This window comes from Pseudophryne corroboree, chromosome 2, assembly GCF_028390025.1.
Source record: "Pseudophryne corroboree isolate aPseCor3 chromosome 2, aPseCor3.hap2, whole genome shotgun sequence".
Lineage (NCBI taxonomy): Eukaryota > Metazoa > Chordata > Amphibia > Anura > Myobatrachidae > Pseudophryne > Pseudophryne corroboree.
Genome location: NC_086445.1, coordinates 662458297 through 662481850, shown reverse-complemented (window position 1 = coordinate 662481850; position 23554 = coordinate 662458297). Strand labels below are relative to the sequence as shown.

Below are 23554 nucleotides of genomic sequence, written 5' to 3'. Positions count from 1 at the left end.
AATCTCCTTTCTAAAAGCCTGGGCTGTTACAAATGCTTAAAATGCACTACTTGTCAGAATATGATTACAGGACCTTTGTTTAAACATCCACATAAGGATAAGATGGTCAAAATTTGACATGTTTTAACATGCACTTCTTCCTTTATAGTTTATTTCATCACTTGTCCGTGTGGCTTGTTCTATATAGGAAAAACTTCCAGGACCATGAGGGATAGAATGGCCTTACATCGATCGGCCATTAAGGCAGCTCTGATGGGCAAACCATCGGAAAACAACCGGTGGCTAGACATTTTTTTAAAAGAACCACATTTTAGCGAATTTACGCCATATGGTGATTGATCATATACCGGACTCCTTGCGTGGAGGGGACTGAGCGGGCAAATTATTGCAAGCAGAACCAAAATGGATCTACACTCTGAATATGGACAATCTGTGGGGCCTTAATGAGAAGTTTTCATGGAATGTGTTCTAACCTGTGTACCCTTGTTAATGCATTTGTGTCTCGAGACTTACACTCCTGGGCCTATATTTACTAATAATCCGAGTTTGACCGATTTGTGTTTTTTTTTCTAAGTCCCAACACGGGAATTCACTAAGCACAAATCTTGGCAGTGTTTGGGCTATTCGTAATGGTTTTAACTGCAAAGTTCAGAAATACGAATGAATAGACCATCGGTCAAACGCGGTTGTTATTTCATACAACACGGGTATTGACTATTCATTCGTATTTGGGTGTTAGTCTCTGAGTGCTCAATTGCGGTCGTATTTTTTTGCGATTCATTAAAAAAAGCGGCAAAAAAATAAACCTGCTTTTTTCAGGCGTGTTTGTTTACATGTGTTGCCACTTGCAAATCATTCACACCTGAATTAGGATGCCTATAAAGGGATCTTAGGCCCATTTCAATCAACCTACACTCAAAAATGGCAGCAGGACTGTGGGCCAGTGATCTTTTGTGTGCTGTGGGATTCCTCAAACTCAGATATAAGCTTGTAAGTAACCAGGGCCAAGAAACTGAACATGGTCTGCAGGTTGTACAGGTTCCTGCGCAAGGCCTCATTTTTTTAGGGGGCGTTTAAACTTGAACGCATTGTCCGATGATAGGGTCATACAGATGTTCCGTCTAAATCATACCAACATTTTCCATCTGTATGACCTTGTCAAACTGGGCCTAGACCCTGAGACAGCATGCTCTCGCTCTGTCTCAGGCCTGCACAAACTCCTGGCTGTGTTGTACTTTATGGCTATTGGGAGCTTTCAGGTTTTGTCAGGGGATGTCATAGGAATCTCACAGCCCTCATTTTCAAGAATATTTACACAGGTGTTAGCCTTGAGGAATACATGTGTCCCTATGTGTGATGCTCCATCGTATTTAAGGGACACAAACTTAATACCATCCAAAATAATTTATTTTGTTATGTTTGCTGGAGTAAACTTGCTGATTTGTAAGTCAATACACAGTTTTCAACATATATCCATTATTATACTCATTATTTGTGTTCATTAAAATATTTACAATTTCTTTGTTTCTGCATCATATGTAATAATCTGATTACTCATTTTTAACACACACAAACATGGCACAACAATAATGTCATTCATTTTGGGACTGAATTATCTAAATTGTTTCACAACATATTAGTACCTTTTTAGGCAACTCAGTTGTGTTATTCTTGTAATGTCGTCTAGAGAAGAAATGTAAAAGAGTTAAAAATCACATTGTAAGTTGTATTGGTCATGGATGAATCTGCATGGCTGCCAATTAGTCTGCCTAATCTAGAAAGAGTAATGATTAGAAAAAAATCAAGTGGTCTTGTTACTGCATGCTAAAGACATTCTGCATGGCTGCCAATTAGTCTGCCTGCAAGATATGAGAATGATTGGAATCTAGAAAGAGTAATGTTTAGAAAAAAATCAAGTGGTCTTCTTACTGCATGCTAAAGACATTCTGCATGGCTGCCAAAATTAGTCTGCCTGCAAGATATGAGAATGATTGGAATCTAGAAAGAGTAATGATTAGACAAAAATCAAGTGGTCTTGTTACTGCATGCTACGATCAATGTGCAGATCAAATTACTTTTTCCTCCTCCAAAAAAATACAAAGATGGTAAAGAATAAATGTGTTGACAAAAAATCCTGTTGTTGTTTGAAACCTTTATAATTAATGATGTTCAACAAATTAACAAGGTGCTAAGTGTAATATATATTGAGACAAACCTACACTTACTAACTGTGATTATTTTCTTCTCTATACAGAAATCGGTGTCTCTATTTTTTATTTTTTTGGGGTTGGCTGTTTGGACTGGTCTTTGCCTTTACCACTGTCGTGTTGGCGTGCTCTGGTGGAGCGCCTTGGTGTTGAGGACACTGGCGATAGAATAGGAGTAGTCGTACCAGAACTGCTGCTTGGTTGCTGTTGGTGCTGGGATCTGAGTGTTTCATTGAGGTTAGTGAGGGTGGCATTAAGTTCACGTGTTGCAGCATTTTGATTCTCTAAAATTCTGGTGATAGATTCATTGATCATTTGATTTTTTTCTAAGATGTTGATGTAGCTTTGCTGTTGTCTATGCTGTTCTTCCATTATGCTTTGTAAGTTGCCCATGACATGTGTAATGTCTGCACGCATGATTTCCATGGTATTGGCAATTCTGGTGGTTGGTTCATTTTGGCTACTGATATTTCTGCTGATTCTTCTGAGGTGAGATGATAGGTTAGCAAAAATTTGGGTCTGCCTACACAGGTAATCTTGATTAGTGGCCTGCTGTGTAGCCCAACTGTCCCAAAACACTTGATCAGGGCCTTGTGCTACTGGTGTTGTCAGGCTGTGTTGTGGTGGTGGAGTGCTTTGCTGTGGTGGTGTACTCACAGGTGCTGGGTGGCTGATTCCTTTGATTAATGGCTGCATTTGTAACATGATTGTCTCATCCATGTCACTGTGTTGTTGCTGTTGCGTCGGGATGCTGGTACCAGTACTAGAATCTGGAATTAGATCCATTTTGGCATTAGTTAGACATATGGAAATTAAAGCAAAGCAATAAACATGGGACACATGTATTTAAATGGTGCTTTCAGATATCCAGCATAGCAACATCATCACTCAGAACTTAAATACAGACATATTCCTGTTTGTGGCAAATGTGTCTGGTTACTTCATTCTTAAAGCAAGCACATGAGTTGTATGATAGATCAGACATACTCCACCATAAAAACACACTTTAAATCATAATGTGTTGCCTTATAGTGTTTAAAACAGAAACATAGTAATGTTTTGGCATGTTGGTGTCAATGTTACGACAAACACATAAGTGAAATTGATGAAAAAAACCTTACTATTTGCCACGCTTACACATGTGTTTATGTTGCAGCATCTTCCGCACAATCTGCTGCTGTATGGCTGAAGTGGACAGACATATCTTTACTGGATGTGAACAAGGCCATTTTGCGCAGAATCCATTTGATGTTTTTTTTTATCGGTAAGTATAGCAGATTTTGTGGAATTTAGAGTTAATTAGTTTAATTAAATGGATTATTATGAGATGAGTAATTTTTAAAATCATTACAGTTTCTTACTCACAATCAAGATGAGGGGAGTGTGGTTGGCGTCTTGGAGGTGTGACCAAAATTTGGAGTGGTGGGACCGAAGAAACTGTAGACAATCTTTGTGGCGGGGTAGACTGCTGTGGTTGTGATTGGACATCAGACCTTGCTTTCTTTGTTGCCACATGTATTATTGTTTGGTGTGCTACAGGAGTCCGCCTTCTGCTGCTCAAGACTTCTTTTGATGGACCTAGGATTTAAAGTGTACTTTTGTTATGGCCATTCCTTTATAAACATAACCTATACTACAATGGACACTTTACCTGCTTCGCAGCGTCGTCATCATCAGATGTCATGGGAGTGACTGTAGGCCGACCAGTACTGCTTTTTTTTCAACACTGTAAATAATGAAACAAATAAAATAACTAATTTATTCATGCTATTGTTGATACATCCACCCATTATGTTTATAAACATTAAATCTTTCAAAAATAGATGCTTATTTATGTGGAAATAATTTCTGAACAAAACCATAAAATAATTTAACAAACACACACATTGGCCAATAGCCATATGCACTATGGAAAGTGCAACACAGGAAATAAAGTACAGGACACAGACATAGGGCACAGGGCCAGATCAATTAAGCCTGGTGAAGTGATAAAGTGGAAGGAGATAAAGCACCAGCCAATCAGCTCCTAAGTGTCATTTTGCAAACCCAGCCTGTAACATGGAAGTTATGACCTGATTGGTTGGTAATTTATCAACTTCCACTTTATCACTTTACCAGGCTGAATAAAGCTGGCCCACAATTACTAATACAACTAACTAACAAGCCAAAGCACAGACATCTTCATTTAAAAAATGTTATGTAATTAATGAAAGAAGCAATCTAGAAAATGCTCTGTGATGTGGCACTCCAAACACACATTAGCACAATATGAGCCAAAAAACAAACCAACATTAAAAAAAACAAGCATAATAGTATGGTAACTAAGTCTGCAGTGTTGTGTCAGGATACAAATACAGACTCTAAATAGTCCAAAAAAAAAAGGTGGGGTTGTCTTAAACAAGATTACATACAGTACTAATGAAATTACACATGTAACTGGCTTCAAAGCCACTTTGCACTACTCCATCCTCTAACATGTCAACCACTGATTTTCAAACATTGCACATGGATAACTGAAATCAAAAACATAGGCCAACTTGCAAACTGACAAATGTGCAAAAGGTAAACATTATTGCTGGACAATTCAATGACACACCAAGTCCAAACTACACATGCAAAATGTACTGTAAAAAAACCACATGACATACAATAAAGTACTATGTTACATTGACTTTTGTAGAAAACATTACCCAAAACAATGTATTTGCCGACGCACACATGAAGATGGGAGTAATATGCAACGTCACATGACACACATTTCCCCAAAAAATAACGAAAGAAATAATGTAATAGAATGTTAAGACAAATACACTTGCTCACCATCCTTCCTGGGCAGATCGGAATCACGGTCATGGATTGCAGACACAATTCAGGAGGTAATAAACTCTGCATGGGCTCCTCATAGTCCAGATATCTGGCAATATAGGGCTGTCCACCACCGGTTTTGCGAGCCGACTTCGCCTCCTTGGCCATTTTGGACTTGACACGTCGCTTTATGTCATAGTACCGTTTGAGGCATGTGTCCTCCGTCCGCTTGACCACCCCCTCACTATTTACAGCAGCAACAACTTTCGCCCACAACACCGTCTTCTTCCGTGTTGGCACCTTGGCGGACTCAGGTCCAAATTGCTGTCGCTGACACTTCATCAGCTCCCGCACCAATGCCACATTTTCAGCATAACTAAACTGTACATTCCGCCCAGTCTTAGTAGTGGTGCGTGGCTGCGGAGCTGTCTGACTGTCACTATCACTTGAGGCTGCTGCAGTAACCTCACCCACCTCCTCAACCTCACTAACCTCACTCTCACTCACCTCCTCCACCTGACCAACCTCCTCCCCCTCACTCACACCCTCCACCTCACTCACCTCAGCCACCTCTGATTCAGACATAATTGTGTGGTTCAACAATTAACACAGAAAAAAAAAATACAAACAACACACTCCTCCACTAACACTGCACAACTCTCACACACACACACACACACACACACACACACACACACACACACTTGTTTTTGTGACCTCATCGGGACCCATGTATGGAACATCCCTCACGGGGACACCATTTCCCTTACCCCTGGAAGGGCCCAGCCTGTAGCCTGTGCAAGGGGACAGAGGGTGCGGGCATGCGTGGCCTGGGAGGGGACCATGGGGACATAATATATGGATCAATTTATGTGTGACACCCTCCCCCCAGGTGGACAACGGGTGCAATGGCACCCACATTTTATTATGTATTGATTTATTTATTAATTTATTCATTTGTGTATGGATGCATGTGTTTGTTTACTTATTTATTTATTTAGTTCATGTTCTTTCTCATTATCGCAGTTATTCTGTTCTTTATGTAGAATTTAATTGAAAGCCAGTTCCGAGCCTTCAGTGCTTGGGTTTCAGCCCGTAGGCACGCATCACAATCCTTCTTGCCCGGAACCTTGCAGGAGTGGATGAACCGCATGATGTGTCTTTCAATGGCTCTGACTTCCGCTGAGGTCCATGGTTTTCTCTTAGCACCTCTGCTGTCACCTTTGTGGGAGAGGAAAGGTCAGTCACCCTGCAAAGCCATCACCAGCCAAGGCCACCCCCCCACCAACCCCCCCCCCCCCTCACCAGCATGGAAGGTTGCACCCACCTTTAGGAATGGCTCCCTCCACTGCCACACTGTGTGCTTCTTTCTCGGTGTGCACCACTGTCACCTCGCTGGCTTGCCTCTCTGGCTCATCCCCAGAGTCATCACTTGCCACCTGGATTGGTTCTGGAAATAGAGAAAGACAGTAAACCCCGTCATACCAGCCCACTTACAGTATCAGTCCCTGGAGACACTCGTCCAGTGATACTTACCATCTGGATCAATGGAGATCTCCTCCAGACTGCGGCCCCTGAACTCAGCCATTCTCCCTTGCTCCAGGGCCACAAAGAGCTTGCTTAACTTGGCCAGCTGCAGGGTACTTTCTGGAAGACGGTAATACTGTCGATGCACCCGTATGTCATGTCCGAGAAAATTGGCTAGCTGGTCCATCTCGGTGTCGCTTAGGTTGAGGACCCTGGAAAGGGTGGCTACATGCTTCCGGAGGCGGGTAAAGGACAGTGCTTCGGGATGCTTGGCCCCACACTCCCGGGCATAGAGACAAATGCAGTCGGATCCCCTGAAGTGTGATAAGGCGGCTGGCCTGGCAAACATGTAGAAATTGTCAGGGGTGACACCACACTCTGCCCTCTTCTCGGTCAGGAGCTCCATGGCTTTCTGCATGCATGTGGATAACAGGACGGGAACCTTCCTGCCTCTTTTACCAGGTATCTCAATACGGATGAAGTGGTGACAGAGAGCCTTCTCCATCTCAGAGAGGGCCTGGGCCATGTCACCCTGCAGGTCAGCTGTGTGCCGTGATTCAAATGAGGATAGCCGCATCTTGGACACCTCACCTTCCCTCCTGCGGTTGAAGAGGATCAACTGTGTGAGGGTGACCTTGGCCAGCATTGACCACTGCTTTGCAGAAGGGTGGGCAGATAACCCATCCAAGTACTCCCACTGCCAGTCAAGGAGGTACAGGTTCAATCGCTTCACGTCGTCAGTGAAGGGTAGGAGGAGTGGGGCATTCCTTTTATCTCTCGTAGGGTCTTCAGGGCAGCAGTTGAGATGAGCTCACTCCACCTCGCCTCGTACAGTTTCCTGAAGCTCCGTGTGCTCTCCACTGTCAGGGCACTGCCCTCCATCAGCGCCTGGCACTCAACCATGGCGGAAATCTTTTGCAAGCTGTGGCCAACCTTCAGGGCCAGCGAGGGGACCCTATATGTATTGGTCTTGTCATCGTAGCCAGCCAGGCTCCTGACGGAATGCACCACATGGAAAAAGTTGGGTGGGCGGATGAAATCTTCCATGCTCCGCAATGGAGTGACCTTCATCGCATGCAGCAGGAGACGACCCACCTCCCGGAGCTTCTGGCGGATGTACTCGTGCTTGCCGACATCAGACCCCAGTCGGTTGTAGAGGTGCTGCCCGTACTGCATGATGCAGCTGTCCCCCTTGATCACAGGTACCACATCATCATAATTCATTTGGCTGAACAACTTCCACAGGCCGGTGCCAACACCTGGCGGAACGGGTGTGGCGTAAGTGCGCAGGGACTGGACCCGAGTTCTACCAGGTTTGGGGTGGCCACCCCTTTTACGAAGAGGGCACCTCTTCACATGTCGCCACAGGTGTCGCCTGGAGAACAGACCTTGGCAGTGTGCGCAGTGCATGAAATCTTGGGGAGCTGCTGCTTTGGCCGGCTGCTTGCAAGGTAGTAGGACACCGCTGCCCTCGCGGAGAACACCGATATTATGTGCAAAGTTACCCCGGTGGCGAATTAGGTCCAGCTGCACTGACCTTTCCCTGGAGTTCATGTCAAAGCTCAGTGCCCTTGCTACCTCTGGCTCACTGCGGTGGACGGCTTCCACGTGCCTCGCAATTTTGGAATTTGGCCTCTCACACCATAGGCAGAAGTTTTTCTTCTTGTTATATGTTCTGGAACCATCCCCTTTTTGGGTAAGAACCTGGACTGACACGCCGTGATGTGTCCGTCGGTTCAGGCCGCCGTCTGTGGAGGAAGCCTCTGCTTCTTCCAGCGCCTGTCTCCTGTGAAAAGATGTCTCTTCCGCGCTGCTGTCATTTGAACTGCTCAACTCAGGTGAGTCGGGGATATAGTCTTCATCACTGCCATCCGTTTTACTGTCTGCCCCATCCGCGTTCATTGTCTTAAGGAAACAAGCCAGGGACTTCCGGGAGTGGAAAACAGACCGAGGACTTCTGGGAGTGAGAGATATATAATGGTGAACTTCTGGGGGTGGGAGACAAACCAAGGACTTCTGGGAGTGTGTGATGCTGTGTGCTTTGACCCTGCCCAGTTTAAAAAAAATAAAATAAAATAAAGTGCAGCTGGGTTGTCCAATATCCCCATCCACTGCTGCAGCACAAGGGGTAAAAAAAAACAAAAAAAACATGCAAAACCAAATCGAACCCCCCCTAATAAAAACACACACAAAAATAAAAAAAAATTCAAACCACAAAAAGGACTCCCCAAAATAAACAGTACGGGAAAGATACCTTGGCCGGCAGCAGGGTTTGTCCAGTATCCCCATCCGCCACTGCAGTGCATGGGGCAAGAACAAGACCCCCCCATACAAAAAATACAAAAAAACAAAACAAAAGAAAAACAACCCCCCCCCTAAAAAAAGACACCCCCCCCAAATAAACAGTACTGGAAAAATACCTTGTCCGGTAGTGGGGTTTGTCCAGTATCCCCATCTGCCACTGCAGTGCCTAAGGCAAGAACAAGACCCCCCCCCCAAAAAAAAAAAAAAACACCCCAAAATAAAAGAAAAACAACACACCCCAAAAAACCCAAAACAAACAGACCCCCCCAAAATAAAAAAGACCAAAGCACCCCCCCCCAAAAAAAAACCAAAAAACAAAAGAAAAACAACACACACAAAAACACCCAAAAACAAACAGACCCCCCAAAATAAACAGTACGGGAAAAATACATTGGCCGGCAGTGGGGTTTGTCCAATATCCCCATCCGCTACTGCAGTGCTTGGGGCAAGAACAAGACCACCCCACAAAAAAAAAGCTCCCCACCCAAAAAAAAGACCCCCCAAAATAAACAGTACTGGAAAAATACCTTGTCCGGCAGTGGGGTTTGTCCATTATCCCCATCCGCCACTGCAGTGCCTGGGGCAAGAACAAGACCCCCCCCCCTAAAAAAAAAAAAAAAACACCCCAAAAAACAAAAGAAAAACAACACACCCAAAAACAAACAGACCCCCCCCAAAAAATAAACAAGAACAAAGCACCCCCCCTTTTCCCCCTCCCAACCCCCCAAACAAATCCCAAAACAAAAGAAAAACCACAAACAAACAAACCCCCCCTCCAGAAAAAAAACCCGCACGGGAAAAATAATTGTGGCGGCGTCGGGAATGCCAAGAATCCCCATCCGCTGATGCTGCAGCGCCTGCGTAGAGAAAAAAGCCCACCCCCCAAAAAAACAAAAAACAACAACAACAACAACAACAACAACAACAAAAAAACCCATAGGTCGGCAGCAGGTGTGTCCAGCCCATGGGAGGGGGGGGAGAAATAAAAACCTTACCCCAATAATCCCCCTCCCCCCAAAAAATGGGAAAAAAATCCACAAACTGGGGCTGTTCAGTATCTGCATTCCGCCATTGACCCGCCAGCCGGCGTGTGTTGACCGGCTGTTCAGCCCTGGGGAAGGGGCAGCCGGCCCCCGACTATTAAGCCCGGAGAGCGGGGGCTCCGGCCGGGTATTAAGCCCAGGGAGGGACCAGCCACCGGGGACGGGAGGACCAGGGGAGAGGCGCCTCTGCCGACCCACCCGGCCGGCGGAGGCGCTGGCCCTCGTGCCGAACCGATTGTCCCCGGCCAAGTCTCCGTGACGGGACACTGCTCGCGCCGCCAGTCCCTGACTATTAAGCCCGGAGAGCGGGTGCTCCGGACGGGTATTAAGCCCAGGGAGGGACCAGCCACTGGGGATGGGAGGACCAGGGGAGAGGCGCCTCCGCCGACCCACCCGGCCGGCGGAGGAGCTGGACCTCGTTTCGAACCGAATGTCCCCGGCCAAGTCCAGGGATGGCACACTGCTCGCGCCGCCGGTCCCCGACTATTAAGCCCGGAGAGTGGGTGCTCCGGCCAGGTATTAAGCCCAGGGAGGGACCAGCCACCGGGGACGGGAGGACCAGGGGAGAGGCGCCTCCGCCGACCCACCGGGCCGGCGGAGGCGCTGGCCCTCGTGCCGAACCGATTGTCCCCGGCCAAGTCCCCGGGACAGGACACTGCTCGCGCCGCCGGCCCCCGACTATTAAGCCCGGAGAGCAGGGGCTCCGGCCGAGTATTAAGCCCAGGGAGGGACCAGCCACCGGGAATGGGAGGACCAGGGGAGAGGCGCCTCCGCCGACCCACCCGGCCGGCGGAGGCGCTGGCCCTTGTGCCGAACCGATTGTCCCCGGCCAAGTCCCCGAGACGGGACACTGCTCGAGCCGCCGGCCCCCGACTATTAAGCCCGGAGAGCAAGGGCTCCGGCCGGGTATTAAGCCCAGGGAGGGACCAGCCACCGGGGATGGGAGGACCAGGGGAGAGGTGCCTCCGCCGACCCACCCGGCCGGCGGAGGCGCTGGACCTCGTGCCGAACCGATTGTCCCCGGCCAAGTCCCCGGGACGGGACCCTGCTCGTGCCGCCGGTCCCCGACTATTAAGCCCGGAGAGCGGGGGCTCCGGCCGGGTATTAAGCCCAGGGAGGGACCAGCCACCGGCGATGGGAGGACCAGGGGAGAGGCGCCTCTGCCGACCCACCCGGCGGGCGGAGGCACTGGCCCTCGTGCCGAACCGATTGTCCCCGGCCAAGTCTCCAGGACGGGACACTGCTCGCGCCGCCGCGTTAGGGTCTCCTGCTCTGTGCTGCCACGTCGTCATGGCAACCGGGAGACAAGTGCTAGCGGAGTAACCTGAGCGTAGCTGATACTCCGGTTCGGGTCTTTTGCTGTGCAGTGGTTACAGGCTCTGTGCACGGCAGGGGAACCGGTGCTGGTTTTTGTGCTCACAGTCTGTGAGGTCTGAGTGGGGCGTGGATAGCACCTGCTATATAAACCCTCTTCTCAGGTTAGGCAGATGCTGCTGAATCTTTGTTGGTTAGTCAGTTCTTGAAAGCTAGCTAGTACTGTGCAAACTTTGTATTTGTTTGTTGCTTACTGCAAATAGGCCTTGGGATTTGGTATTACACTCTGCCAATCCAGACCTAGCAGTAAGACTGGAGTCAGTCGTTTAACCTGCTGGGGTTCTTTTGCTACTCTGTGAACCTAGCAAGTTTGCGGCTGTATTCTCAGACTTGCCTGCCAAAATCCTCTCTCACTGTGCAAGGTGTTCAGGTGTCAGTTTAGTGACAGTAAGCTGAACCAGTGCACTGCAAGTGAGGACTAGGATTGTGGAGACTCTCCTTGTGTCTATTATTCCATCTCTGACCAAGGAGTTTACTGCCACACCCGTTGGTAACCCTTTAGGGTTTTGCTGTTGCCCTTAGCAACAGCATTTCGGGTTCTCTACGTATTAAATCACTACTTCTCGCTTCTTTCCATCTTAGCATTCCTAATACTAGGGAGACACCCAGTTTCTTAGCCTTTGGGCTTCTCTGTTCACTTTGTGTTTATTTTGTTACCCTATCACCTTCTGTGTATGTAATGTCATATTCCCCAGTCTGTCTGTGAGTTCATTTGTTTTGCATCCCTCACCGTTCAGACGCCAGTACATTCCTGCTGGCACTGGTGTGCATAACATATTCAGCAGCCCAATACTCCTGTTGAAATTTTGTGGGAATATGGAGCATACCCCTCAAAATACTTTGCAACAGGTGGTCGATCAGGTGCAGGTCCTGAGTCGACAATTTAATGATTTGTCCATTAAAATGCACACCTCACAGGCCGCTGGCGGAGCTCCTGCAGCAGCAGTACCTTCAGGGGTTAAGGAGCCGAAAGTAAATCTCCCGGATCGTTTTTCTGGAGATCGCTCGCAGTTCTTTTGTTTCAAGGAGAGCTGCAAGCTATATTTCCAGCTTAGGCCTCAGTCTTCTGGGTCGGAGATTCAGCGGGTGGGCATAGTGATTTCCTTGCTACAAGGAGACCCACAGGTCTGGGCATATGGGTTGCAGCCTGACTGTCCGTCGCTTAAAAGTGTTGATTTTTTTTTACGGCACTGGGCATGTTGTATGATGACCCTGACAAGACGGCCTCAGCCGAGGCTCAGATTTCGATCCTTAAGCGAGGGCGAAGGCCAGTTGAGGTTTATTGTACGGAGTTTCGGAGGTTGGCCCATGATACCCAGTGGAATGACCCAGCCCTGAGACACCAGTACCGAAGAGGTCTTTCTAACCAGTTAAAAGACCAACTTGTACAATATCCCTTGCCTGATAGCTTGGATCAGCTCATGCAGTTATCCATTCGAGTGGATAGACGGCTGAGAGAGCGCAGGCTTGAAAGGGAGACCGAGGTTTCCTTCTTTCCCAAGGGAACCTCAGACTCTGATCAATTTTCCGAGGAGCCTATGCAGATTGGGGCTACCCGCCTCTCCTCGCGTGAGAAGACGCGGAGGAGACAGCAGGGGTTATGTTTGTACTGTGGGAATAAAGGTCATGTGGTAGTATCATGCCCAGAAAAGCCGGAAAACTTCAGGGCCTGAGGGTGATGGGAAATATCCTGTCAGGCCAGAAGTCAGAATTTCCCAAGAAGACTTTTATCATTCCGGTGACCTTGAAGATTCTCGGTCAAACTGTCAAGACTGAGGCCTTTGTGGACAGTGGGGCCGACGGGGTTTTTATGGACCACCAATTCGCCCTGAAATACTCTGTTCCCTTAGTACCCTTGGCATCGGAAATTGAGATTTGTGGGTTAAACGGGGAACCATTATCCTAGGGTAAAATTACCTCTTGCACTAGCCAGATTTCTTTGTTTATTGGAGCCACACACTCTGAAAAATTGTCCTTTTATGTGACTGTCTGTACTTTTGCCCCATTGGTGTTGGGGTTACCCTGGTTAAGGGCCCACAATCCCCAATTTGACTGGGTCTCTGGGGAGATTCTTAGTTGGGGTACTGATTGTTTCAGGAGTTGCTTGAGCCTTCCAGTCAGGCTTTCGCAGCTAAGTTTGCCAGGATTGCCAGGATGTTATGCAGATTTTGCGGACGTGTTCTCCAAAAGAGTTGCAGAGGTACTACCTCCCCATCGCCCCTATGACTGTGCCATTGATTTGTTGCCGAATGCTAAGCCTCCCAAGAGCAGGTTGTACTCCCTGTCACGTCCTGAGACTCAGGCTATGGCAGAGTACATTCAGGAGAACTTGGCTAAGGGATTTATCAGACCTTCACAGTCTCCAGTTGGGTCGGGGTTCTTCTTCGTGGGTAAAAAGGACGGTTCGTTGCGACCCTGCATCGACTTCAGGGAATTGAACCGTATCACGATTAAAAACTCATACCCACTGCCTCTCATTTCGGTCTTGTTTGACCAGCTTCGTACTGCCACCATTTTTTCTAAGATTGACCTACGCGGTGCGTACAATCTAATCCGAATAAGAGAGGGAGATGAATGGAAGACTGCCTTTAATACCCACTCAGGGCATTATGAATATTTGGTGATGCCTTTTGGGCTCTGTAATGCCCCGGCAGTCTTCCAGGACTTCATGAACGATGTGCTCAGGGAATATTTGGATAGATTCTTAGTTGTATACTTAGATGACATCCTAATCTTCTCCCATTCCCTGGAGGAACATCGGAAGCATGTACGCTTAGTCCTCCAGAAACTCAGAGACCACCGGCTTGGGGCGAAGCTGGAGAAGTGCGAATTTGAAGTTCAGCAAATCGCATTTCTAGGATATATTATCTCCCCAGAAGGTTTCCAAATGGAGGGTTCCAAGGTACAGGCAGTCCTGGATTGGGTGCAGCCCACTAGTTTGAAGGCGCTTCAGCGTTTTCTGGGCTTTGCAAATTTTTATAGACGATTTATCGCTGGATTTTCGTCTATAGTGGCGCCCTTGGTGGCACTCACTAAGAAAGGGGCGGATGTTGCTCACTGGTCTTGTGAGGCCAAAGCGGCTTTTGCCCGTCTCAAAAGGGCATTTGTCTCGGCCAAGGTGCTGCGACACCCAGATCCAGAGTGTCCTTTCGTGGTGGAGGTGGATGCCTCTGAGATGGGTATTGGGACAGTGCTCTCTCAGATGGGGGTGTCTGATAATCGCCTTCCTCCCTGTGCTTACTTTTCCCGTAAATTTTCGCCTGCCGAGATGAATTATGACGTGGGTAACCGGGAATTGTTGGCTATTAAGGATGCACTCGAGGAGTGGAGACACTGGCTTGAGGGGGCTAAGTTTGTGGTCTCAATTCTCACCGACCATAAGAATTTGGCATATTTAGAGTCAGTGAAGCGCCTCAATGCCAGGCAGGCACGTTGGGCTTTGTTTTTTGCTCGCTTTAATTTTTTGATAACATATCGCCCTGGGTCAAAAAACATCAAAGCTGATGCGCTCTCGCAGAGTTTTGCTCCAATCCAGGAGACCACCGAGGAGCCATTGCCCATTGTGTCCCCATCATGTATTAAAGTGGGCATTACCCAGGACCTCTTGTCATTAGTCCTTAGAGCACAGGAGCAGGCTCCTCCAGACCTTCTGGTAGGTCTTTTGTTTGTGCCTCCTAGGTTAAGACAGCGAGTGTTCCTGGAATTCCATGCCAAGAAGTCGGCAGGACACCCGGGTATTGCCAGAACTCGGGAGTTGCTATCTAGGGCGGTGTGGTAGCCCTCGGTGGCTAGGGATGTGGATCAGTGGGTTCGGGCATGTGACATCTGTGCCCGAAATAAGACTCCTAGAGGGGTTCCTGTTGGCCCATTACATCCACTCTCTATTCCATCTAAGCCATGGACCCACATTTCAATGGATTTTGTGGTGGACTTGCCCAAATCCTCGGGGATGACAGCCATCTGGGTTGTCGTTGACAGGTTTTCGAAGATGGCGCACTTCGTTCCATTGGTTGGGCTGCCATCGGCCAGACGCCTGTCTGAATTATTTATGCTGCATGTTGTGCGCCTCCACGGGTTGCCACTTGATGTGGTCTCTGACCGCGGATCCCAGTTTGTGGCCAAATTCTGGAGGGCATTTTGTTCCGATCTCCAGATTTCTGTCAGCTTGTCGTCAGGCTACCATCCACAGTCTAATGGGCAGACTGAAAGGGTGAACCAGTCCTTGGAGTAGTTCCTCAGGTGTTATGTCTCCAAGTGTCAGACTGACTGGGTTGCTCATCTGTCCATGGCGGAGTTTGCCTATAACAACGCGGCTCACTCTGCTACAGGGATCTCTCCCTTCCTTTGTGTGTATGGGCATCATCCTAAGGCCAATTCTTTTGACCCCCTGGACTCCACGCCTGGTGGTTCCTCTGTGGTTTCGGTCCTTAGAGGTATTTGGAGGAAAGTGAAGAAAGCCCTTGTGTCTGTGTCATTAGTGACCAAGAGGGTTTTTGATAAGCGGAAAAGACCCTGCAGCTTCAAATTAGGAGACTTCGTCTGGTTGTCCACCAAGAATTTGAAGTTGAGACAGCCATCTCATAAGTTAGGCCCCCGGTTCATCGGTCCTTATAAGATCACTAGGGTTATCAATCCGGTGGCATTTCAGTTAGATCTAACCCGTTCTTTGGGTATCAATAAAACATTTCATTGTTCCCTTTTAAAACGGGCGATTAGTAATCCTTCTTCCAGTGGAAGACCTTCCCCTCTTCTGATACGTGGCCAGAGGGAGTTTGTTGTTGAAAGGATTCTTGACTCCCAGATGGTTCGGGGTCGGCTGTCATTTTTGGTGCACTGGAAGGGGTATGGCCCGGAGGAGCGGTCGTGGGTGCGCAGTTGTGATCTTCATGCCCCCAGACTGTTACGCTCTTTCTTCTCGCAGTTCCCCGATAAACCCGGTGGTAGGGGTTCTTTGACCCCTCGTCAGAGGGGGGGTACTGTTAGGGTCTCCTGCTCTGTGCTGCCACGTCGTCATGGCAACCGGGAGACAAGTGCTAGCGGAGTAACCTGAGCGTAGCTGATACTCCGGTTCGGGTCTTTTGCTGTGCAGTGGTTACAGGCTCTGTGCACGGCAGGGGATCCGGTGCTGGTTTTTGTGCTCACAGTCTGTGAGGTCTGAGTGGGGCGTGGACAGCACCTGCTATATAAACCCTCTTCTCAGGTTAGGCAGATGCTGCTGAATCTTTGTTGGTTAGTCAGTTCTTGAAAGCTAGCTAGTACTGTGTAAACTTTGTATTTGTTGCTTACTGCAAATAGGCCTTGGGATTTGGTATTAAACTCTGCCAATCCAGACCTAGCAGTAAGACTGGAGTCAGTCGTTTAACCTGCTGGGGTTCTTTTGCTACTCTGTGAACCTAGCAAGTTTGCGGCTATATTCTCAGACTTGCCTGCCAAAATCCTTTCTCACTGTGCAAGTTGTTCAGGTGTCAGTTTAGTGGCAGTAAGCTGAACCAGTGCACTGCAAGTGAGGACTAGGATTGTGGAGACTCTCCTTGTGTCTATTATTCCATCTCTGACCAAGGAGTTTACTGCCACACCCGTTGGTAACCCTTTAGGGTTTTGCTGTTGCCCTTAGAAACAGCATTTCGGGTTCTCTACGTATTAAATCACTACATCTCACTTCTTTCCATCTTAGCATTCCTAATACTAGGGAGACACCCAGTTTCTTAGCCTTTGGGCTTCTCTGTTCACTTTGTGTTTATTTTGTTACCCTATCACCTTCTGTGTATGTAATGTCATATTCCCCAGTCTGTCTGTGAGTGCATTTGTTTTGCATCCCTCACCGTTCAGACACCAGTACATTCCTGCTGGCACTGGTGTGCATAACAGCCGGCCCCCGACTATTAAGCCCGGAAAACGGGGGCTCCGGCCGAGTATTAAGCCCAGGGAGGGACCAGCCACCGGGGATGGGAGGACCAGGAGAGAGGCGCCTCCGCCAACCCACCCGGCCGGCGGAGGCGCTGGCCCTCGTGCCGAACCGAACGTCCCCGGCCAAGTCCCCGGGACGGGACACTGCTTGCGCCGCCGGCCCCCGACTATTAAGCCCGGGTAGCGGGGGCTCCGTCCGAGTATTAAGCCCAGGGAGGGACCAGCCACCGGGGATGGGAGGACCAGGGGAGAGGCGCCTCTGCCGACCCACCCGGCCGGCGGAGGCGCTGGACCTCGTGCCGAACAGATTGTCCCCGGCCAAGTTCCGGGATGGGACACTGCTCGCGCTGCCGGTCCCCGACTATTAAGCCCGGAGAGCGGGTGCTCTGGCCGGGTATTAAGCCCAGGGAGGGACCATCCACCGGGGACCGGAGGACCAGGGGAGAGGCGCCTCCGCCGACCCACCCGGCCGGCGGAGGCGCTGGCCCTCGTGCCAAACCGATTGTTCCCGGACAAGTCCCCGGACCGGGACACTGCTCACGCCACCGGCCCCCGACTATTAAGCCCGGAGAGCGGGGGCTCCAGCCAAGTATTAAGCCCAGGGAGGGACCAGCCACCGGGGATGGGAGGACCAGGGGAGAGGCGCCTCTCCCCCTGGATGGAGGGGGGCAGACATCCTCAATCCATCCCCGACCCGTGCCGCTCGGCCACCAGCAAGCATTGGGGAATCCGGCAGCCCTCCGGATCCTGTGGTGATGTGGGGGGAGGCTGCAGACAGGGCGGAGCAGCGACCGGTGGAGGTGACCCCTCCGGCCGACATCACCGCCCTGCGGAGCCTGTCCCGCACCCCGCCGCCTAAGGTTGACGAGGGTGGCTGTCACCTCCCCCCCTCCTGGATGGAGGGGGGGCAGACATCCTCAATCCATCCCCGACCCGTGCCGCTCGGCCGCCAGCAAGCATTGGGGAATCCGGCAGCCCTCCAGATCCTGCGATGAAGCGGGGGGAGGCTGCAGACACGGCGGAGCAGTGACCGGTGTAGGTGACCCCTCCGGCCGACATCGCCGCCCTGCGGAGCCTGTAACGCACCACACCGCCTAAGGTGGACGGTTGGTGGCTGTCACCTCCCCCCCTCCTGGATGGAGGGGGGGCAGACATCCTCAATCCATCCCCGACCCGTGCCGCTCGGCCGCCAGTAAGCATTGGGGAATCCGGCAGCCCTCCGGATCCTGCGGTGATGCGGGGGGAGGCTGCAGACAGGGCGGAGCAGCGATCGGTGGAGGTGACCCCTCCGGCCGACATCACCGCCCTGCGGAGCCTATCCCGCACCCCGCCGCCTAAGGGGGGACGAGAGTGGTTATCCCCCCCCCTCCATAATGGAGGGGGACCTGAATATCACCCGCGACAGCCCCCAGCTGTGCCACTCAGCTGAGGGCAAGCATTTTGGGTTACAGCAGCCCTCCAGTTTCTGCGTTGATGCGGAAGGCTACTGGCAGGATCAACAAGGTAGCTCTCGGTAGCCAGCGGTGACAGGGGGTGAGCCAGCCGCCATCTCGAAAGCAGCAGGAAACCCCACAGAGAAGAAGGAGCCACACACCAAGCAGGCAACCAACAAGAGGAGTAGGCCCGGTGGATGGCCATCAGTGCGGGCCAAGTGAGAAGTTCAGAGTCAGATGGACAGTGGGGCCTGCTCTGCGTGGTTCCCAGGCACATTGAACAGCCCCCAGATAAAGGGGGACAGCACCCACTCGATCTCACATTTTTCTCCTCACCTGACAACCTGTTCACTAGGAAACCAGTGCAAGCCGCCCTGGGGGACAGTTTGGGTAAGCAGCGATTTAAAAAGGTCGCCTCAGGCCTCCCGACCCAGGTCCCCGCCGGTCGAGGCGAGGGTGAGCCGTCGGCCCCCAGGGAACCCTGCTGCCCCCAACCTATCACATCCCGATCTACACCTGACTGGTTTCATCTTGTCCAGGGGGGTGAAAGGGTGTAAAAGGTTCATATCGTAAAGGGCTGTTCCACTCTCCAGGATACTGTCAATGATACATGGGTAGTCCCAGGCCCACTCAGTGCGCAGCTTCTACTGGATCCCTCCAAGGGGCCACCCACTCTCCCTTTTTCTACTGACGTATTCCAGTCAGCTTTGCTCAGAGCCTGTGCTTCTCTCTCACGCCATACGAGACTCCCCTTTCTCGCACACTTTCTATCTCACTCTACCTCCATCCTGTCTGGCTCTTCTCTCCGCAGGGCCCCACAGCTGAACCCTTCCGTGCAGCCACCTGCGGCCATTGACAGACCGCATCATTGGTTCATGGTTGCATTTGTGAAGTTCCCGGGAAATCATGTGCTCCACCAGGGTCCAATGGTGAGCTTTGCTAGGTGATGGGGACACTTCCCCAGCACCCCTGGTGTTGTCAGGCACCTGCTGGGCTGATAGACAGAGCAGACCATACTGACTGGAGTCAGAAACAAGGCCCACCCAGCTCTGGCCAAGAGCACTGGGCGGACATTTGGGGACTAATAAACCCTTACAGTGGAGGGTTTCCAGGCACGCTGTGGGCAGAAGGAGGGCCTTGTTCGCCTGGAGCTGGCCGGGACCCCTGGGTTCTGGCCAAGCGAATGGCCCGCAGGGAGCCACATCGATCGGGTTTGCAGGACAAAGAAAAGAGGACTTTCTATCAAGTACCCATCTTTTCCCCGGCTGGACTGTTCTCATCCTGTGAATCTCTCAGCCGGGTTATCTTGGACATAGCAGGACAGGTGATGCATGAGACACTTTTGCAGTACACTCTCCTATTTTACCCAGGCTCTTGGAACCACTCCCAGCCTGAGGGTTCAGCCGCACACACTCATCAGCGTGACTTCCACAAATTGCAGTAACCAGTTCAGCACACTGGGGGGCGCTGCTCCCAGGAATAGGGAGCCAGGCCAAGCCCGGTCCGCAGGCTCCAACCGATGCCTGGAGGAGCCCCATTTCGGCCTCGGAGGGGAGATCGGAGGAACGAAAGACTGGAAGTCCCGGTGGGACTGCGCTTCCCCTGTCTGCCACAGGGGGCGCTGCACCAGGCGAGAAGGAGCAGGGCCAAGCCCGGTCCGCAGGCTCCAACCGATGCCCGGAGGAGCCCCATTTCAGCCTCGGAGGGAAGATCGGAGGAACGGGAGACTGGAAGTCCCGGTGAGACTGCACTTCCCCCATCTTCCACAGGGGGGCGCTGCACCAGGTGTGAGGGAGCCGGACCAAGCCCAGCCCTTAGGCTCCAACCGATGCCCGGAGGAGCCCCATTTCAGCCGCGGAGGGAAGATCGGAGGAACGGGAGACTGGAAGTCCCGGTGAGACTGCGCTTCCCCCATCTGCCACAGGGGGCGCTGCGCCAGGGGAGAGGGAGCCGGCCCAAGCCCGGTCCGCAGGCTCCAACCGATGCCCTGAGGAGCCCCATTTCAGCCTCGGAGGGGAGATCGGAGGAACGAAAGACTGGAAGTCCCGGTGGGACTGCGCTTCCCCCGTCTGCCACAGGGGGGCGCTGCGCCCGGGGAGAGGGAGCTGGTCCAAGCCCAGTCCGCGGGCTCCAAGCAATGCCCGGAGGAGACCCATTTCAGCATCGGAGCTCTGGCTGGGTTGCCTCTGAAAAGGAAGAAGACCTCTCTCTATTGTTCAGCCTGTATCCAGTCTCTGAGCTCCAAGGCATTTTTGTCACAGATCCTTAGCTGCAGTTCCAGCCTCTCATCCAGATCACCATCCCCTGAAGATCTGGCCATATCAATATGCCCGAGGGGTTCTTTTCAGGGTAGCAGATCGGGTGGAGCGCGCGTCATTCTATTGGGCCATGCTCAGATTTTACCCTAGCTCCTGGAAACGTGTCCAGGCACGAGGGATACACGTCCACACTCATTTGGGGGAGTTCCAGAATGGGAAATTCAACACTTTTTATCGAGATAAGTCGAATAGATCCTCTCCAGCGCCCGTGAAAACTATAAGAAGGGCCCCGGCTAGAGCCCGTACTGGGGAAAGTGGGAGGGGGCACGTGCGGCGCCCCTTGTTGGCCGCCGGGTAGAACTGCAGCGGGCCCCAAAAATTATGGGAAGGCACCCCGGGTTCCCAAAATTACGGGGAGGCGCCCTGACTGCTGCTCCTGTAGAGGGCAGAGGGAAGGGGCACGTGCAGCGCCCCCGGTGGCCGATGGGCGGAACTGCAGCGGGGCCCCAAAATTATTGGAAGGCGCCTCGGGTCCCCAAAATTATGGGCAGGCACCCTGTCTGCTGCTCCTGCGGGGGCATGTGCGGCGCCCCCCGGTGGCCACCGGGTGGAACTGCAGCGGGGCCCTAAAAATTATGGGAAGGCACCCCGGGTCCCCAAAATTATGGGGAGGCGCCCTATCTGCTGCTCCTGCAGGGGGCAGATGGAGGGGGCACGTACGGCGCCCCCCGGTGGCCACCAGGCGGAACTGCAGTTGGGCCCTAAAAATTATGGGAAGGCACCCTGACTACTGCTCCTGTAGGGGGCAGAGGGAGGGGGCACGCGCGGCGCCCCCCGGTGGCCGCCGGCGGAACTGCAGCGGGGCCCCAAAATTATTGGAAGGCGCATCGGGTCCCCAAAATTATGGGAAGACACCCTGTCTGCTGCTCCTGCAGGGGCAGATGGAGGGGGCACGTGCGGCACCCCCCCGGTGGCCGCCGGGTGGAACTGCAGCGGGGCCCCAACATTATTGGAAGGTGCCTCGGGTCCCCAAAATTATGGGCAGGCACCCTGTCTGCTGCTCCTGCAGGGGGCAGATGGAGGGGGCATGTGCGGCGCCCCCCGGTGGCCACCGGGTGGAACTGCAGTGGGGCCCTAAAAATTATGGGAAGGCACCACGGGTCCCCAAAATTATGGGGAGGCGCCCTATCTGCTGCTCCTGCAGGGGGCAAATGGAGGGGGCACGTGCGGCACCCCCCAGTGGCCACCAGGCGACACTGCAGTGGAGCCCTAAAAATTATGGGAAGGCACCCTGACTACTGCTCCTGCAGGGGCAGAGGGAGGGGGCACGCGTGGCGCCCCCCGGTGGCCACTGGGCGGAACTGCAGCGGGGCCCCAAAATTATTAGAAGGCCTCCCGGTTCCCCAAAAGTACAGGGAGGCACCCTGTCTGCTGATCCTTAAGGGAAAGGGGGAATGCGTGGCCCCCCCGGTGGCTGCCTGGTGGAACTGCAGTGGGCCCCTAAAATATATAAATCTATATTTTTTAGAGAACCAATCAGTTGCTTTAACACAATCTGCATTGCACACACATACACACAGTATGGTCTGGCAAATGTGATTCCCGAGGACATGCCCGATTTTGATGCTGGATAGTTGGGACATGCCCTTACTATCACCTCCTGGGGTCTGACTTGTGGGGACCTCATTTCAGGTCCCCACCATGTTGAAAGTCCCTCCAGTGTTGGTGTGCTGTCCGGTCTGTGTCCCCATAAGGATAGGAATACGAGTGCACACACACACACACACACGCACACAAACACTGACAAGGGACTATAAAAAAAACTTGGACAAAAAATGAGACAAAACCAAAAAAAAACAAGACTACAAGAATGACAAGACTACTTTCAAACACAATACTAAACTCAGAAATCACCCAAAAAACTCCTCACCAAACCAACTACTCACCAACCTCCACAGCACAACCTCCCTCCTCACCACTAACTAAACCAACGAGGTGCGGACGGTTTGGGGCGTATTTATATGGTTGCGCACAGACACTCCTACATCTGAAACACAACCAATCACGAACTGGGATGAAAACCGAAACTAAAAGTGAAAATGCGGCCGTGGTTGATAAATAACCGTGCCATGTTTAACATAGAAAATAAACCAGTAAAATCAACAAAAACACGTACGCAAACGACAATGGTGGTCATTCCGAGTTGTACACTCGTTATTTTTCTTTTGTAACGGAGCGATTAGTCGCTAATGCGCATGCGCAATGTCCGCACTGCGACAAGTAAATTTGCTATGCAGTTAGGTTTTTTACTCACGGCATTACGAGGTTTTTTCTTCGTTCTGGTGATCGTAATGTGATTGACAGGAAGTGGGTGTTTCTGGGCGGAAACAGGCCGTTTTATGGGTGTGTGCGAAAAAACGCTACCGTTTCTGGGAAAAACGCGGGAGTGGCTGGAGAAATGGAGGAGTGTCTGGGTGAACGCTGGGTGTGTTTGTGACGTCAAACCAGGAACGACAAGCACTGAACTGATCGCAGATGCCGAGTAAGTCTGGAGCTACTCAGAAACTGCTAAGAAGTGTCTATTCGCAATTTTGAGAATCTTTTGTTCGCAATTTTATTATGCTAAGATTCACTCCCAGTAGGCGGCGGCTTAGCGTGTGCAAAGCTGCTAAAAGCAGCTAGCGAGTGAACAACTC

At 51.2% G+C, this 23554-nt stretch overlaps 1 protein-coding gene across 1 annotated transcript; it reads right to left on the bottom strand.

Moving 5' to 3' along the window:
* Positions 1–1471: 1471 nt before the first annotated feature.
* Positions 1472–3781, bottom strand: LOC135051057 (uncharacterized). Its single transcript, XM_063957240.1, has 2 exons — positions 3573–3781; positions 1472–2977 (listed from the first exon to the last, which is right to left on the bottom strand). The coding sequence occupies exon 2, from the start codon at positions 2925–2927 to the stop codon at positions 2274–2276; it is 654 nt and encodes a 217-aa protein (XP_063813310.1). The 5' UTR covers positions 2928–2977; positions 3573–3781; the 3' UTR covers positions 1472–2273.
* Positions 3782–23554: the final 19773 nt, after the last annotated feature.

Excerpts from the sequence above, each read along its gene's own strand:
- LOC135051057 (XM_063957240.1), bottom strand. The coding sequence starts at position 2,927 with ATGGATGAGACAATCATGTTACAAATGCAGCCATTAATCAAAGGAATC.